Genomic DNA, 18,384 nt, shown 5'->3' with positions numbered 1-18,384 from the left:
AGAAAAAAATAGGAAGTGCTGCACTGAATTAAGGCACTATGTAGTTGTTGTAAAAAAAAATCAGGTGCTATTTGAGGACAAGGAATCTCACTCAGCGTAACAGTCTATTGTCCAGGCAGGCAGTCCAAAAATGCATCTCTGACTATAGTTAAAAATCCTTTATTAATGGATAAACCAACACATTTTTCATCAGGGTGTCAAGCTGTTTTCCTATGAGACAAAATCAAATGTGTGCTATCCTTATTATGACACCACCTGTTCATGATCACTGTCATGTTTATGAGTAATGCTGTATGCTATGAAAACTGAATTGATTTACTTACTTTATTTAAAAATAGTGACTTTCTAATGTACATGGCATATTTATACATAACATAGGATGATTTAGAATCCCTGCAAAATGTCAAAAAGGACATTTATTGTTATTGAGAAACCCTTAAATCAGTGTCGGGGAATAACAAGTTATGTTACTGGGTGCATGTAATACAAAATAAATGTAATTTTAAATAGTTACGGGGAAAATTAGGAAATTCAATAACAACTAATCAAAGGTTGGTGATTACAATGGGGTTATATTCATTTAGATTATTCTCAGTAAAAAGTTTTTATGTAGTGTGTAACATTCATTCTGCTGCTTTGCATCTTTTCGCCGTGCAGCAATGCCTTCTTTTGGCATATCCTGTTTGTGGACGTCTTTCAGCTTTATTCCCCAGTGCAAAGTATTTATTAGAAAAGTAATCCCATATTATAAGTTACATTACTTTGATGAAGTAATTAAAATAGTTATATTATTCTGGGGGGAGTTTTTCCTTGTCAGCTGTGAGGGTCCAAGGACAGAGTGAAGTCGTATGGTGTAAAGCCCTATGAAGCAAATTAGGATTCGTGATATTGTGCTTTATAAATAAAACTGAAATTGAAATATTACTCATTACATTTTTAACAGGGTAACTAGTAATGTTTGATCTCTTCTCAACAAAAACAAATATGTAGGAATAAAACTGGAGATTAAAAATAAGCACAAGACTACTACCATTAACATGACAAAATATTAGGGACACTATATATTAATATTTGAAAGAATATAGAAAACCATAATAATATCGTTACAGTTGCTGCTTGGTTGTTGAAACCCATAAAGGTGAAGAATAAACCAGGAGCCCAACATTTCAAAGCAGTTTGTAAAAGCTATATATTTGTAAGTTTGGAGTAAATACAAAGAACATATACATACCATCAAACAAGCATACAGCATACAAACATACAAGCATAGAAAAAGAAAAGATCTTTGATGTGTTTTTATACATTCTTATATACAGTGTAGAGTATTAAGATATTACAGAGGATTAAAATAGTAAGATTCTTTTCATATCATCAGAATGCTTTAATTTCTTAAAATCTAGGAAAAATTAAGAAGAGGCATAATCACAAAATGTATGGAAGGACATCGCCATATGAACAAAATATACGGCCCATCTTAAGGAGTGATGGAGAAACACAGGTGTCAGTACAGTGCCTTTTTCCTCTGCTTGTTTATCTTTTGTTTTGCTACTGTTCTGGTAATTAGTGTGTGCTGTGAGACTGTCAGTAACAAAACAGTGCTACAAAATAACTCAGGAAATACAGGAAGATGATTATAAGACGATGTCGGATACATGTGTCTTGATTATATATACCAGTCAAGAGCAGTAAAAATTATTTTTTTAGCAATGTAACACACAAAGCAAATGGTGAGCAGAATGGAATGCTTGTTATATGTGTGGATCAAAAAGACAACAATACACTATAAAAATCTGTTTGTGTATTCTCACAAGAAAAGCAAGTTTGTGATCCTTTGTCACCGTGATCTGATCCCTCCCACCAACATTCCTGCTGTATCTCAAAAGGAAATAAGTTATTTTGGTCCAGGAAAAAAGGTCCCCGCTATTTTATCCAAGAAAATGAGGCTGGGTAATTTCTGCATACTTGTGAGAATATTTTGTTTTGCTCAAAGAACATCAAAAATAGAGAGTCACACGTTTCTTTACGCTTTATACAAAACAGGGAGTCACATCTTTCTTTATCCTTCCAACAAAATAGAGAGTACAAAGTTTCAGTGGGAGGATTAAGGTAAAAACATGCACAAATGTGAGGGGAGATGGCGTCCCTGAGTGTGTGTGTGTGTATGTGTGTGTGCTCGTGTGTCTCTGCCTGCCTATATGGTCTCCACATAATTGGCAGGGAACAAGCCTTGACGGCCATCTTTGCTCCATCCCCTCCACCAGGCTTTGTCCACCGTTTCCACGTCCTTGATGATGTCACCGGGTTCAAAGGAGATCTCAGATTCGTCCTCTGTGGGAACACGCCAAGATAACATGGTGAAGACCCACTAATCATGGTGTAATTACTGTAAGTGGAGGCACTTTGTGTGCACATGCGTGGCGATTATCCTCTAAATGGCAGCTTACCTGCTTGGTAGTCATACAGAGCTCGGACACACATTTGTCGCTCGGCTAAAACCTGAAGTGGAGGGGAAAATGCAGTCAGAGAAAGGCTGTAATCATGAAATACACGTCTTGTTTAGCTAAAACTAACAAGACAGGATAAAGGAAAATGAAATCACTTTCATGGAAACTTTCTTCATATGAACTTTATTTTTAAAAGATAAGGTGTTTTTTTATATATTTCCTCATGTTGTCAACAAAGCCCATAAAAAATGTATTACCTGTGTAAACAAAGCCTCATTTATATAATTATTTCTCTGTGCAGAGAACATTTATTGTTGATAAAAACACAAGCAACACCTGTAGTCTGCTTGTAATTTATTCTCAGTCACACATACACTGTCCTGCTGCTGTCAATACTAATTACTAAACCGAATGTGTATTAATCCACTGCTGAAAATAGTTCCCAGCAAATGCACTGTGTACTCCTGTTTGAGTAACATTTGTTGAAAATTAAAGTACCCAGCTGATTTAGGAAATTACTAAGACGTAATTAAAAATCAAACAACATGTTTACGAACAGTTTTAAAGATCTACATTTTCATCATGAACCAATGGGCTTGAGGCTGAGTTCCACAGACAGGGGTCAGAGACTACTGAGAGACAGACTCTCCTTTGGACCCGACCAAATAATCAGCAATATTCTTTTTAGTTAAAGGTTTTACGCACTACACTGCAACAAACAACTATTTGCTATGTAAAGATATGGTGGCGTAACGGCATCCTGAGCAGAGAAAGTCATGCTACCTCTGTGTGTGTTGCAATTTGAGCCTCTCTGTTTTTTGTTGTGGTAGATAGTGCAGTCACATGTGCATGTTAATGCATGTGAATCAATGTGTGTGTATCCCACTGGCTAGCCAATCGTTATTACTGATAACGGCAACATTGCGGAAGTGTAATGCCTTTCTCTTAGCACTGTTGCTATTGTTAGCACTTTTCATGCTGTTAGCACTGTTAGCTTATAGCCGCCCAGCTCAGCCACCTCCATGTTGAGAGCTGTGGGCAGACAATCCTGGTTAAGACTACGAATTAGATGCTCTGAATTTTGTATATAGGTTCTTTAAGAGCAGATTTAATTATAACATTTCCATTTTTTTGACTGACAGCCTTTTTCTAGGGCCACAATTCAAGTACAACATGCATTTGTAGTAACAGTAGGCCAACCTCTTGTCCATTTTCTGAGATCTCCTGTTCTTTGTCCTCAATGACATCATCCTCCTCTGCCGTGACATGATGATCGTAGCACCTGACCAGCTCCGGTGAGCTGAGCTCTGTGTCAGATGGACTCAAAGATCGCTCTGAAGAAGACCAGTGTGAAAAGCATTCATTATAGTCCAACCAACACAGGGAATTAATTTAGTAATGTATCATCACTCAATAATACTGATTTGTTGCCAAACCTATGCCGTTCGGTTCCTGCGTGTCCTCTCCGTTGGTGATCCCATTGGCTGACAGGATGACAGTCTCGTGTTTGATTACTTGACAAATTGGTTCAGCATCTGAAATAATGATAGTCTTTTGTCACCGTGCAACATATCATGAAATGTCATATTAATTTTTGGAAAGATTTAAAATGAAATGGTGTGTGACAGTGAAACAAAACATTGTACAAATGTCAATCAAGTCAAAATAACAGAATACAAGAAGAAGACTGTTACCAGTGACTGCTGCTGTTGGCTCTTCCTTTGACAGCTCAGCAGGCTCAGATGGGGCCTGAATGTCTTCTGATTGGTCATTCTCCTCTCCATCTTCCCTTGCCTCCTCTTCCTCCTGCACCACCTCAGCTGGCTCCTCCACTGGTGCGGGCTCAGCTTCCTGTTGTTTTAATTCCTCCTCCTCCTCTTCCTCCTTGTCTACTTCCTTCTCCTCCTTCTTTTCCTCCTCCTCTTCCTCTTGCTCCTCTGCCTCAGCCTGGACTGGCTCTGTGGTAACAGCGCAAGGCTGTGGTTGTGTTTCAGCCTTATCTCCCTCGGGCTCCACCTCATCCTCTTCTTCTTCGTCCTCCTCCACCAGTACAGCCTGTACTTTGTAGCCAGTGTCTGAGACCAGCTCAGTGTGCACATAAGCAGCTGTGTTGAGGTCTGTTGATTGAAAAATTATATCATTAAAAACACCACTGTGATTTTGATAAGCTTACATGTTGTAAAAGAGCCTGTGTGTGTGTGTGTGTGTGTGTGTGTGTGTGTGGGGTAGAAAAACCATGAAGAATGCAAAAGTCGGGTTCTCTGGGTGCACGTTACAGTTGAGCTTGGCACGACTAAAAGTGTATGTGGTTACTTAAGGAATATTTAATTGTGACTGGACTGTAAAAATATTCTGTGCTCTGTCATTTCTGTATAACAGGCCACTGATTCATAGTCGCTGGCCTGCTTTACACAGTCTGGAGTGTGCGGAGTAGTTTTTGGCAAAAGCATCTAAGTCACTTTAGCCTGTAATAAAAAGTTTAACAACCACTACTTAATGTCAGACGATTAATGTCTTTGGCAAAGTAATAAACAGCGTATTATGCTCTTCTTCACTGCACCATCACCATGATTGTGTTGTTTTTGCGGTAATGAGACCTTCTCTGTACATTACCTTAAAAAAGTAGAAATATAATAAAATTGTACTGTTAGATCTCAGTGTAATTCTTTGTTCCACCCTACCTGTGTTTGGCTGTGGTATCTCTGGAAGAGGAGCTGTTGGAGCCTGTGGAGCTACACCAGGCTCAAAGCAGAAAGATGAGTGCTCTGGCTCGGTCGGGGTATTTGGGGGCGAGGCAGGCAGGGCCCCTGGTTGTGACTGAGAGGGGTTGTCTTTTACTGAAACGGGGGACAAGGAAGCCAAGAGAGTCGGGGAGGCCGGAGGTGCAGAAGGTTCCGTAGGTGACGGGGGTTTGGGCTCAACAACAGCCTGAACTTCGTTTTTCGTTTGTGGGACGCTGGGCAGGGCTGACACTGGAGGGGCAGGGCGAGGAGGTGATGTAGGCGGCGACATGGGGGCTCTGGGCCTTTGCGGAGAGGTGACGGGGCGGAAATCGGGGCTCGTGGGGGGAGACGTGGCACGGTAGATGGGGGAGGGAGGAGCCCGGGAGAAGGGGGAGACCAGGGGTGAACTGTAAGGGGATGATGATGTGCTCCCTTCTGGTTTAGAGAAGATGAAGGCCGTGTCTGTCAGGCTGCGCTGGTATCGTCTGAAGGGTTTGCCTGGGGTGGAAGAGAACAGTTTGTGACCAGCAGAGCAAGAACATGATGATGCACAGCAGTCTTTCGGGCAAGCAGTTTTTTTTCTTACAAAATTATGACTTCATTCTCGTTCAATTGCAGTTCATCATATTTGCATTTGTATTAAGTTAATTTTGGAATATTACAAAAAAGTTTTGAACATAAGCAGAAATCACATGCACATTAAAAGAGGTTACTTCCCCAATCAAAAGACAAAGGAGGACCCCAAAACTAAACAATGCCTACATTCGGTTGACTCAGCAGGGAAAACATTAAACAAGAAAAAAATGATCAAAAGGAGAATAAATATTTAAAAGCAATACATAAAAGACATTTCCACCATAAATTGGTGCATAAAACTTCACCAGAATGCAAGAAACAAAGTGTTTGATGCTCAAAATTTCCTGTGGGAGGACCCCCAGATTCCCCACTTGATACAGTACATGTTCCCTACAATATTGAAATGAAACTTGACCCTGAGAAAGAATACACATTGTATGCCCAAAAACTTAAAACTTATGGACTGCATCCTAGGGCTATTTCAATAAACTCATATGGACCTTGTCTAGAACTGCTCTGTGTTCAAGCTCACACACAGTGTACCTACCAGTGCGGGAGGATCCAGGACTGGTGGGACTCTGTGATGATGATGACGACAGCTGCCTGAAGAACTCCCGAGGGTTCATGGAGCGCTGCGACACTAATGCTGCTGCCTCCTGCAGGTCAAGTGATGCACAGTATAGGAAGGAAATTGAAATGATTAAACAGAGCTGAAACGCTGATTCAAAACAAAATTAAGTAATGTTAACTGTATTGATTTATAGTAGTCTAAGATCCACTTACTGCTGCTTTCTCTATGGACTCACTCCTTCTAAGACGAGCCCTCATATCTTCCATATGCTCCCTCTGCTGCTGTTCCTGTCAGTGCAAAAACATTTGCATATTCACACACACACATTTTAACACTTTTAATCTCTTCATTTAAAATAGAAGTATTTGAAAAAAGTAGATGACACAACACTCAAGACTTGTGAAACTTGTGAAAACTCAAAGAGTGTTTTGACATTTAGTCCCCTAATTAATGATACAGCGATCAGTGCCCACTCTGAACACGGCAAATGAAGCAACACCTTGCAAGTACTTATCTCTGACATCTGCAAACTTCTCAATACACACAAGTATAACCACCTTTAGACATAACTCTAATGGATATAAATGTACTGTATGCAGTCTGCACTCGTAACCAAGGCTGGAGGTGAATTTGTAACCCTATGAGGAACGCCTCCTTCAAACTAGTGTTGCCATGATAGTGGAATTTCTAAATTTGATACAATACTTTGAAAAATATATATTTCATTATCTCTTTTTTAATACCACAGGGAAAAAGTGACATTTGAGAGCACATGATTTATTTTTGTTATTAATATATAAATGTATTACAGCTATGACATGATGACAGATCTTCTTGGTTAGTAGCAGAATGACTGTTATAAATATGAACAATAATTAAAACATTTTTTATATTAATGAAAACAATATTCTTCTTGCGATAGTGCCCATGATCACACATTCAAAATGCAATAGAGTGCAAGTAAAAAACAAAAAATATTTCTTCATTCCAGTAAACCTTACTTATTGCACATACATTTTTGGTTTTTATTTTAAGTCTGCTTTGGCAAACATATGTTTCCGATGGCACTAGAGCTCCATTAAATCAAATCACATTGAGAGGAGACAGCAAGTGAGAGGAGGCGGTGCTTTAGTGGCAACTATAGTTGTGTGTGTGTGTGTGTGTGTGTATGGATACATTGATATTTTGACAACACTACTCCAAACCATGGTCACACACACAACCCACCTCCAACAGATTTTTCTTCTGTCGTTTAATGTCTGGTGTATTATCTTAACTTTAAAAACAAATCATATTTAGCCTTGTACAGTTTGAACATGGAAGCCACAACCTTGGAGTACATTTAAAGTTCTGCATAACTGTTTATCAAATGTCAACAAGTCTGTCATGTTAAGTGATTTATATGTGTAGAAAGCGTTCAGAGTGTGTGACAATGATTCAGTGACGGGTTAATTTATTTAGCTTTATGTTTAAATTATAACGTTCTTATTGTCGAGTTCCTTAAATATGTCATTGTAAACTAAATGACCAGCAGTGGGTACAGTCAGTCTACTGTTTGTTCATGAAGCAGTAAATCTGAATCTGTGCACATCAGCAGATGTGGCAGACAGCAATGGCCTTTACACAGATAAAAGGGTCAGTTTTAATGTCTTCAATGACAGTTACAGTTTTATAATCAGACCTCACCCAGCCAAAGGTCATTTCAGTTCTTGCACAGGGGTCGTTGAGTTCAGGCCAGTCTGACCAAGCTGCAAAGCCAGACGCCAGCAGAGCAGGTGTCCATTCTGCCCGTGAAATCATGGCTCGACCACTTTTGCCAAACTGACTTTGCACCATTTTACAAGCAGACACTGTGAAATTCCAGTAATACGTACACATCTTGTCACTCACCCATTTGAATTTCTCCTGTCTGCGCATCTCTTCTTCCTGCTCTGCCTGTTTTCTCCTACCAGACAGAAAAACAAATAAAATAGCACCACTTATTGCTGTTTCCAAAAAATATTATCCAAAATTATAGTGCATTTATTGTGTACATGAATATACTTTGTTCTTCCATGCTGTAAAAAATACGCCACTAGAGGGCGCCGTTGACAGGAAGCAGACTTTGTTCCTACCTCTGCTCCTCAATCATCTGTAGCTTCTCCTCCATCTTTCTGTCTCTCTCTTCTGCATCCCTCCGCTCCTTTAAAACTCTTTCTCTCTCAAGGCGGCGTCGCTCCTCTGCTGCTCGCCTCCTCTCCTCCTCTTTCCTCTCTTCCTCTTCACGCTGTCACACACAGCGAAAATAATTTAATTTTAATTTCTTTAATAGCTTCCCAAGTTTAAATGACAGTAAACATCCAGCTGAACTATATTTCAGCCACTCAAATGCGGCTAATTCAAGCTACTTTGGTGTACCTCTGCACGTGCCCAGAATGAGTCTCTGTTTATCCGCCTCATCTCCATAGCAGCATTTGTTTTTCTGTAATTTGTACCCTATAAGAACAAAGGAATAGTTAATGTAGTGCCACAAGTTCTTACACTTCCAAATAAGGCATACAGATGCAAAAGTAAAACACTTAAGTCACAGAGGAAGTAAGTTTCTACATTAAACTGTGTCACAATGTGTATACGAAAGTCTCTGTCTCCATCTGATGGGCACATGAGGTATTGCAGGACACGCACCACTAATTCCTCCTTGTCCGCAGACCTGGAGCTCCTTCTCACCCACTGTGCGGGAGTGTTGGCCTGGGCCTTGCCGAGCTCTGCCCTTATCTTCTCCTCTGTCACGTCCTCCACCTTCTCTGCACTAATGAACACATGTGCTTCCTGCAACACGGAGGGCAGGGAATGAAAAAGAGATGGCACGTAAAGTAAGACAGATGTGAATTTAATCCACCCTTACATACTGTACTATGGACACACACACAACCACACACAAAGGCTAGAAATCCATACAGAAGTACACACAGTCCCTCTGGTGGTTTTCTCTTGGTCTGACTTGGAGTTATGCAAACTTGGAGCCAAACAGTTGTGCAACTGCTTCAGTTTTAAGGATTGTGAGAGAATGAAAATACTCCCTGGCTTTAGTGCGAGGACAGGAATGCATTGGTTTGGATGGTTATAGATGGCAGAGGGGGGATGGGAAAAATGAAAAATAGGGGTGAGATAGGGAGATTTTGAAAAAGAGGATGTGAAAGTGCTTGTGCAAAAATATAGGTAAAAAAAACAGTCTCTTACTTAGTATGCAACAGTTACTCAATGCCAAGAAGTGAAGCTCAAGGGAGATTAAGAGATGTGAAAAATAAGACTACTGACGAATCACATTCAAAAACCACAGAACCAAAACAAAGTGTTCCTCTGCTGCTATTTCTATGGGACGGATAGGTGTTAAACGTGGGCTGAACTCATGCATGTATACAGGCATTTTTTATGTGGCCAAGACCTCAGAATAATTTCCATGTAAGTCCAGGCTTGTTGATGGAGGGCCAGGTCTGTCAGCCTCCAACAGGAAACCACAGCTTTATCTGAGTGACAACGCTGACACTGACACTGAACAGAGCATTCAATGTGCCCTATAATACATGTCAGTGCAGGGTATAATCCATATCACTCTAGCTGTCACTGCCAACTGCACACACACAGACCAGACAAGCAGTCCACAGTGCTGCCAGGGATGCTGGGAAAATCACGGAAACAGACAGAACCGCAATCTGCAGCAAAAGCTCTCAATGGCAGAGAATGTTTGCCCATTACTGACACCGACCCTGCATCCTTGTGTACTGTCATTAAGTACAGGACGGACAAAAACTGCCAGGGTTAGCGACGGCATCACCCATACTCAACATAAATGTGCTCACAGAACTGCATGGGAGTTCATCTAAAGGTAGGGCAAATGGATATTATCAAACATGTAGAGTTCAGACAGCTCTGTGCAGTTGAGTCTAGCAGATGGACACATGGATCCCTGCGTACTTCACACAAATCGCCTCTAATTTTCTTATTCTTTTCCATAACAAAACATGCCTTAGCATGGCCATGTCCTCCCCAGCTAGGCTGTAACATTATCTAGCATAATGGTGCTAGGTGAGCTAGCAGTAGATATGGATGGCAATTGTAGCACAGTAGAAAGAAGATAATTCAAACATGAAACTGCTCCCAGCAAAGTCTGTGGATTATCATCAGTAACTGTTTGATGATTTTTTGAAAGAGACATTGCTTTTGAGTTTTCCAAATTGATTTTTTGGCACTTTGAGCACCACAAGCTGAGTGCTAAGTAGTACAACTTTACCCCTTTTCCATTAAAATGACTGCATGCAGGGAAAACCCATTAAAAAATAGGTGACAGACTGCTTTCCCAGTGCCAAAAAAGAGCACAGGGGTGTATGTGGCTCTGCAGAGAAGTATGCCTTTAAACGTTAGAGACAGGCCAGAAAACAGGTTAGTATACAGTAGAAAGCCGCGTGAAGGCGGGTGAAAATGTTATGGGGGCAACAACTCTTTCATATTGCTTACTTATTCAGTCTCTCAAAATTGGTGCTGACTTAATTTTGAAGTTGGAATTTTTTCAAATGTTTAAGTATTGCGTCATTGCATTGCACTGGCAAAGGGGCTGCAATTGGTGTGTTGACCTGGGCATTGTATTTCTGTCACAGTCAATCAGAGCTCAAGCCAAAAAATACCCATGACTCCTGCTGAGTCATTTGTTCCGTGAGTGAATGCTGATTGTAACCTTTCCCATTAAATACAAAATATATTCGAGAGAAGGCAGACATCTCTACAGCCAATATCTCCAACACTCGGCAACCCACATAAAAACAATCCAGATTATTACATAACATCACAGGTAAGAGGAAAACAGGGCTGGGCGGCATGATAAAATTTTCATATCACGTTTTTTTTTTGTTTTTTTTTTAAAAATTATATCGGTTTCATGGTATTTGACAGTATTTTGCTTGGGTTCAGCCCACTTGACATGCTGCTGTGTTGTGCTATGGCCTATTCAAGTGCTGGAATTTGTTATTTACGTGACAACACCTGAACGCAACACAGGCGCCGCTCCATTAGTGCAGTGCTCGGTTATAATTGTCCGGGACTCGGATCGGCTTCGGTCAGGAAAATGCGGCCCGAGCCGTGCTCTAGGGTGCTCACCTGTGTGTGTGTGTGTGTGTGTGTGTGTGTGTGTGTGTGCGTCTGTGTGCGCATCCGGGTGAAACTCCGTCGTGCGCAATACAGAGAGCAGAGGAGAATTGTAAACGCGCAACCATGTAGAGACAGAAATGACATGCAGTCATGTAAATAATATAAATAACATAAGACTATTTACTTTGTTTAATAAATGGACGAGGTACAGACCTGTTCTATAGGCCTGGATATGAAGCGTCTGTGGCGCCAAATAATATAACGAATATATATATAATGAAACACTTTGCCGCCGCGCACGTTTCAGACGTTTGTTTGGGCTAGTCACCGGTATTGCAGTATATGAAAAATTCATATCATAACGAAAATAAATACCGCGGTTCGGTGTGAACCGGTGTACTGCACAGCCCCAGAGGAGAATATGTATTTTTGTCTTTTAGGTAAACTGTCCCTTTAATATGTAAATCATAAGTGTTTGAGATTTTAAAAAGTCCCAACCCTCCTCTCAGTCCCTCACTTTGCCTTCATTGTTCTTCTAACTCTTTTTCCCACCCCGTCGCAGCTACTAACATGTGTTTTGCTGTAAGTTTAATGACCTCAAAATCAGCAAGCATTACGTATTTTACTCTTCTATTTACTGTATGTTCACAGTAAGGCTTTAATAGTAAACTGCTCTATTTAGGAAAATGTGTCATAATCACCCCGATCCATGCCCTAGATATTTTCCTGGGAAAATCTCATTATAACGTCCAAGTGGGTTGTTGCATGCAACAGTCTTTTTAAGATCTGTGGCATTAATGACCTTGGCGATGAAAACTCGCCACGGGTATAGGAATGTAATCTCTCTAAGAGGAAAAGGAGCCCAAGGTGATGTGACAGGTTGAGAGTTACCGGCTTGATATAATAGTGCTCAACTCTGCACAAACTGTCTGCTCTCTGGAACTGCTTCATACAGTCTCTCTCCTACTCAGGAGTTGTTCAGACTGTGAGAGGCAGTAGGTGGATGTGGGTACTCAAGTGTCCCCAGCTGGAGTCTGACCCAGATGACTGATGGATCATTTAATCATAAATTTAGGTAATTGTGTATATGTAGAATTCTGAATTTAGATTTTGTTTTAGTTTTGAAAATTTTACTTTTATAATAATATAAAAAATAATGTAAGGTGATTCATGAACAGTAAGACGGGATTCTTGTACTTCTTACAAAATATGGCGACAGTTTTAGCAGTTATATGACAGTTATTTTCATAAAGGTTACGCAAAAGTAACGTCACTTTGTAATGAGAGCTCCTCCGCTGAAATGAGACAGAAGCAGAAATTGGGCTTTAAAGTAAATCCTTTGTTCTCAAGTGTGTGTCATGGCACGATGACAGACGTGAATGATCTAAAGAGCCTCAGGGTTTAGCGCCTTGACCCGAACATGTTGCTTTATTCCATATTTACAATAGAAGCACTGTTCTGTGTTGCAATCTAAATCCCCTGCTCCACCTTAAAATACATTTGGCATTGCTCCAGGATGCCATGTGGCCAAATATGGTTATTCTTATAGCACGTTTGATTAACTAAATATTTAAATATAAGAAAATGTCCAACTTCTCGTGTCTTCCTTTTAAAAAGCTTTCTCATATCTGATTACTGTGTATCAGATACTCTCACATCTACCTCCTCCTCAAGTGTATCGCTCACAAAATCAACACACCCTTCTGACTCACTTTATTCTGCTATTATTTCAGTGAAAATGTCAAACAATAGAGACATCTGCAGCCTATTCATATTTAGTTTTCATAGCTTCATGCCACGCTGGAGTACAGTACATAAAGTACCCAAATCCACGGCTGCTGCAGACTCGCCTTAACAAAACCCCCTCACTGCCAGCTGGGACATGCAGCACAGCGAGCCCGAAAGACTGAGACAAGGTGGGGAAAAAAAAGAGGGAAAGAGAGAAGAAAAGAAGCAACCAACAAATACAAACTAACAAAGTGCCGAGGGGAATTCTAACTAACTGTATCCAAAGCAATGAAAGCCAAGATTCTCAGAAAACAAGCTAATTTAGCCTCCAGTTATTATCATCAGTCGATTTATCGATGTGGGTTTTCTCAGTAGTTTTGTTTCCCAGTCACCAAAAGGTCAAGTAGGTATTAGCTGAGGTTTTATTATCTGATCGAGATGTGGATGACAGTCAAATACAATCTTGCCTTGGTGACATAATACCATGCTCAAGTCCCCCTGAGACTATGTGAAAACAGTCATGTATTGTTTTAGAGTACAAAAGAATCAAAGCAAGAGAGGTGACCTTTAACAGGTAGCCTATGAGTTTTCATGAATGCATTATGTAATGCAATGGATTTGACTTTGCATTAGCATTGCCGGAAAAACTTTGCATATCCTTTACTCAAACCTTTCATGCTATATCGTAGGCAACTGGACTTGCTTGAGTTTCCTGAAGAATTTCACCTCTCACCCAAGAGGCTTCTTCAGTTCTAAGTTGGATGAGAGGTGAAGCATCTTCAAGAAACTCAAGCAAGTCAAGTTGCCTACGATATAGTACTTAAGATTACCATGACCTGGATGACTGAGAATCCGACATGCTTTACTCTATGAAAAATCCATCTAAAGCACAAGCCCACAGATTCATGGCTTCACCTCAGTAAATAAGGGAAACTTTCAATTAAAAATAAGCACTGACAGGCTCATTGATTGATTGACTATCAATTGATTAGTCAATTTTAAGTTGCCAGGGGCCTAGTGCACTCGTTACAGCACTCGTCTTCCATGCGGAAAGTCCAGGGTTTCGAATCCTACTGGGGCCAACGTCAGCAAAGGCATGCAGTCGCAAGAGGCTCCAATCGCAAAATCAAACGGGATCAGATTCCTTAAGGAGGCTTCAGGATAAGAGAGTAACTCCAGAATCCAAGAAGCCAAGTCCTCAACGATGGCACGTCAGGGGTTCCAGAAGTAAAAGCAGATTCAATCAATATTAAGTTGCCACTGGATTTTAATAAAGAAGACAAAGAATCAATAAATGGAGCCTGTAATATAAGTAATTTCAGGCTGTTCTTACAAACTGTTCAGAGGTCTACCTACAAAAAGTCTCTCTCCACAATCCACATATAACCTGCAGAATCAGGAAGGCTGCAATCATGTGACCAATGTGCTGACAGGAGTAAAGAAGGAAGTGGTAGAAGACTGAAAATTAGTGTAAGACAGCAACAACATAGGACTTCCCCCCTGGAGACCGGTGTTCGGAACTGTGTGAAACCAAGTGAACCTTGAGTAGTTTTATGGTACGTCATCATCTTAACTTAACCTAAGTAACTATACTTGCCTAAACCTAACCTGAGTAACTTGACGTTAACTATGTAACTTTACGTTAAATATGTAACGTCATTCGTGGGGTGCTATTTCATCAGATATCATACAAGCCGCTGTATGAGGACAATTTCATGGCTGTTATCCTTGAACCACGACATAGGTCTTCATCGATACTAGCACTAACACTAACTTCTTTACAATGTCACTTTTTGTACCATTAATTTTTGCTTGGCTGTGAAATCTTTGTAAAGATTGCTAGACACTAAACAAACCTGTTTCATTAATCATTTTTCAGGAATTTATCACACGCCAGTCCCAGTTGATTTCCCAGACAGAGGAATGACACAGACTTTGCTGTTGTGCAAGCTTCCCATGATGTTTGCGGTATTCGTTGCCAGCATATGAAGTAAGCTTCTAAAGATCTTGTTTGTTCATGAACAATGTACGTGATGAGAACGGTGAATAAAGGCAATTACGTGGCCTTAACAGAGTGTGACAAACATCACATCTGTTGGCAAAGTCAGAATGAACAGAAGACAGGCTAGCATTTTAGCATGTCATCACTGCAGTGTTTGCAAATGCGATCCATATGCTTGGCTATAATGTCCTCACTGCAAGGTGATACAGTGTGTTCTCTTTTAGTCTGAACCAGCAAAAAGTAATACAGCTCAGTCTGAACTGCTGTGCAAAGGAAAATGAACTTACATTCTTCTTTTGCAGTTTAAGCTAACAGCTGTCAGAACAACAGTTTGGTCTTGATCTAAGAGGTTTCTTTTCCATGTTTTGTTTTTATCACAAACAAGTGGGTTGATAGTGACAGTGGTGACCACAAGTTGAATGCACTGTCATGACACAGGTCTTGCTGTTAATGTATACGTGTGTGTGTTTGCTAAGGTCAGAGGTTACAATTCTCCCACAATTCTCAGAAGGCAAGGCAATATTCTTTTTCTTCACTCCATGCCATATTGACCACCGAGTAATCATTTCTCTACAATTTTGAAATCCAACATGAATATGCACACAAGCCCAAGAGTGCTCTCTCTCTATCACTCTCTCTCTCTCACACACACATAGAGGGGTTAGGTACTTTCAGACAGTGGGTCACAAAATCCCAGACTCGACATTCACTCTTTAAAAAAAGAGAGACAAAAAACAACAAACATTCCACAGATGCTTCTGCAGTTGACTGGGTGATGCCTTTATATGGAAACTAGTAAACCTAGGGGTCAGATGAACCTCTCCTACCACTAAATAAACACAGTTTGAAGAGCACAGATGGACACGAGAAGTTGCAGCTAACATGGTGACAGATTGAGTTGCTGATACACTGTCCACACACCTGAAACATAAAATATACATAAGTTCTCCATTCTCTGTTCCCTTTACTTCCTGTCTCTCCTATCACCACTTGAGCTTGTGACGTGACTTCAGGTTGAACCACAAACAATGGGGCTTTCAAGCCCAAACTCAGCTGTCTCCCCCTGGTAGCGACATGGCAGATAGGCCAATCGCGTAACCAAACACTGCAATAGAACAGGAAGTGGACTGAGGACAGGAAGCTCTCAAAACAATACAAAGTAAACTACCGAGAGTAAATATAGAGTTTGTGAGCACAAAGTCGAGAGTCCAGGGATAAGGAAAACAGAGAGCATTTTTTTTCTCTGTTGCAGGGGTTTTGGTAAACAAGGAGTGCCAGGTATTATGTTCACAATCTTTTCATGTACTGGACTGTTTCTGCCCCTCCACAATGCTGAAAATGTCAGCTAGAGTTACGTCCCCTTTAAGGTTAAAGTTAAAGAAACCAGCCTGTTCTTTTATACATTTATACAGTATTGTTCACCAGACACTGATGCCAATAAAGCATTTTGAAAATTCAAAAACTGCATGACGTGTACAAAGGTTTGTGACGTAAGATCGAGCACATCTTGATCTACTGCACCTTGAAGAAGTTTCTGATGGCTGGGATGTGGCTGGCACATTCTGTCCTTCGGAAGTCTTCCACATTTTGGCCGACCTGCGGACAAACACAGGATGTCGACACTTACATTCATATCATGCCTCTCTTTGGGGGGGGACTAAAAAAAGAGGAGGAGGAGAGGCTGAGGAACAATAGGATTCACATTGCTGGAGTCTATTTGGACAGATGACTCACTAAAAATATAAAAGCTCAAATTGCAAGTCATGAGGAATTATAATCATAGAACTACTGTATGCAGCATTATCTTTTGAGTAACTTTAGCAACACTGTAATTCTGCCAACATCTGTTTATTGGACTAATTCATGACCAAAGTATGTGTGAATATATTACTTTCTATCATCATCACTGAGCGTCCTCCAACTGTCTGACAAACATCAGACATGCCCTGTGATTCATAAACTTTTGTACAACAATGACGCACATTCTCACAGCACTTTCCCACATGTCAGATGCTGAATAAGCCTGTGTCAAAACAAGACCATAGAATGTGAATAAGTCAAGTAGCTTAGGATTTCCTCCAGAGCATTTTACAGATTAATGAGTGCATAGATTCTTCTGTATGTGACCACTTAAGATGTTAAACCCCATTATCTTGGAGCTGCTAAATGACTTTGCTGTATCTCAATGAACGCGAGTGTGTGAGCACTTGTGTGTGTACCTGCTATTTTTGAATGTATGTGCAAAGCTTACGTGTGTTTGTGTAATTAGTGCTGGTATGTGTGTTTCTTTAACATGATAAGCCCGTGCTTACATGAGCTAAGCCCCATGAGCCCGTCTGCCACTCACCCAGCTGATCATAGCAATCCGGGGGCCTCCTGTCTCCGCGCTTCCCACTTTGCACAGTCCATATTGAGGCTTGGAGATGTGAAACTTCCCTGCCAGCTCTGCCACACCACCCGCTGTTAGAGAGGAGAGAGAGATAGGGAGAAGTTGGAGGGAACAAAGGAAAAAGGGAGACTGATGGAGAGGTCGACAACACAAATGTTACAATCTCTCTCAATAGCTAATTGTACGAATGTTAGATTATTTTCTAAATGCAAGAGGACATGTGAATCCCTTTCAAAGAAAAAGCTGACAAGGATTTTTAGAGTTTGCATTTCTAACAAACATACCACACTTGACAGCCCGTCTTACCTCCTGAGTCAGCCAGTTTGAGCTTGTTGGTGAATCCATCATATGTGAATACTGCCCTGTGGACACACAAACAAACACACAGGTCAGCTACTGAGAAATGTGAGTGATAAAGACATAACAGACATGTTTGTAACTAGTGGGGCCAGTAGTTTCTGTAATCCTGCTGACAGGCAAACAACAAACTGAACCCGAAACATAACCTCCTCGGCGCAGGTAATGATGACTGTCATCAAAACACAGGTTGATTTTTCAGGATTGAACGACTACTTGTTTGATTCCTGTGTGCCCAATAGTTACGGTTCATCCAAAACATTCATATCCAAGCGTGCGTGGGTGGACAGCTGGGTACGCCATGTGTTCAGTCTTGCATTGTGCACAGGGGACACACACATGCATAGCCAGATGTTTTACTGCACATATTTTGTCTTAAGCCATAACAAGCTTCCCCGCAGTGCAAAGCATCTCTACAATGCACCGACAAAAATGAATTCTCCTCAACTGTGACACATGCACTTGTTCACTTT

At 40.7% G+C, this 18,384-nt stretch overlaps 1 protein-coding gene across 1 annotated transcript in view; it reads right to left on the bottom strand.

Moving 5' to 3' along the window:
• Positions 1-1,171: 1,171 nt before the first annotated feature.
• The window catches only part of si:dkey-40c11.2 (drebrin-like protein A), a 36,020-nt gene continuing 18,807 nt past the window's right edge, over positions 1,172-18,384 (bottom strand). The window contains exons 2-16 of the mRNA XM_050050961.1: positions 17,861-17,916; positions 17,513-17,625; positions 16,687-16,761; positions 8,979-9,122; positions 8,712-8,789; positions 8,429-8,580; positions 8,205-8,259; positions 6,527-6,601; positions 6,291-6,399; positions 5,126-5,665; positions 4,139-4,561; positions 3,881-3,979; positions 3,645-3,778; positions 2,445-2,496; positions 1,172-2,328 (exon numbers count right to left, since the gene is read on the bottom strand). Coding sequence (XP_049906918.1) covers positions 2,192-2,328; positions 2,445-2,496; positions 3,645-3,778; positions 3,881-3,979; positions 4,139-4,561; positions 5,126-5,665; positions 6,291-6,399; positions 6,527-6,601; positions 8,205-8,259; positions 8,429-8,580; positions 8,712-8,789; positions 8,979-9,122; positions 16,687-16,761; positions 17,513-17,625; positions 17,861-17,916 — 2,242 coding nt within the window. The 3' untranslated portion in view covers positions 1,172-2,191. The remainder of the gene's footprint in view (positions 2,329-2,444; positions 2,497-3,644; positions 3,779-3,880; positions 3,980-4,138; positions 4,562-5,125; positions 5,666-6,290; positions 6,400-6,526; positions 6,602-8,204; positions 8,260-8,428; positions 8,581-8,711; positions 8,790-8,978; positions 9,123-16,686; positions 16,762-17,512; positions 17,626-17,860; positions 17,917-18,384) is intronic.

This window comes from Epinephelus moara, chromosome 8 (assembly GCF_006386435.1).
Source record: "Epinephelus moara isolate mb chromosome 8, YSFRI_EMoa_1.0, whole genome shotgun sequence".
In the NCBI taxonomy this organism is placed as follows: domain Eukaryota; kingdom Metazoa; phylum Chordata; class Actinopteri; order Perciformes; family Serranidae; genus Epinephelus; species Epinephelus moara.
This window is presented reverse-complemented; position numbering and strand designations above follow the sequence as displayed.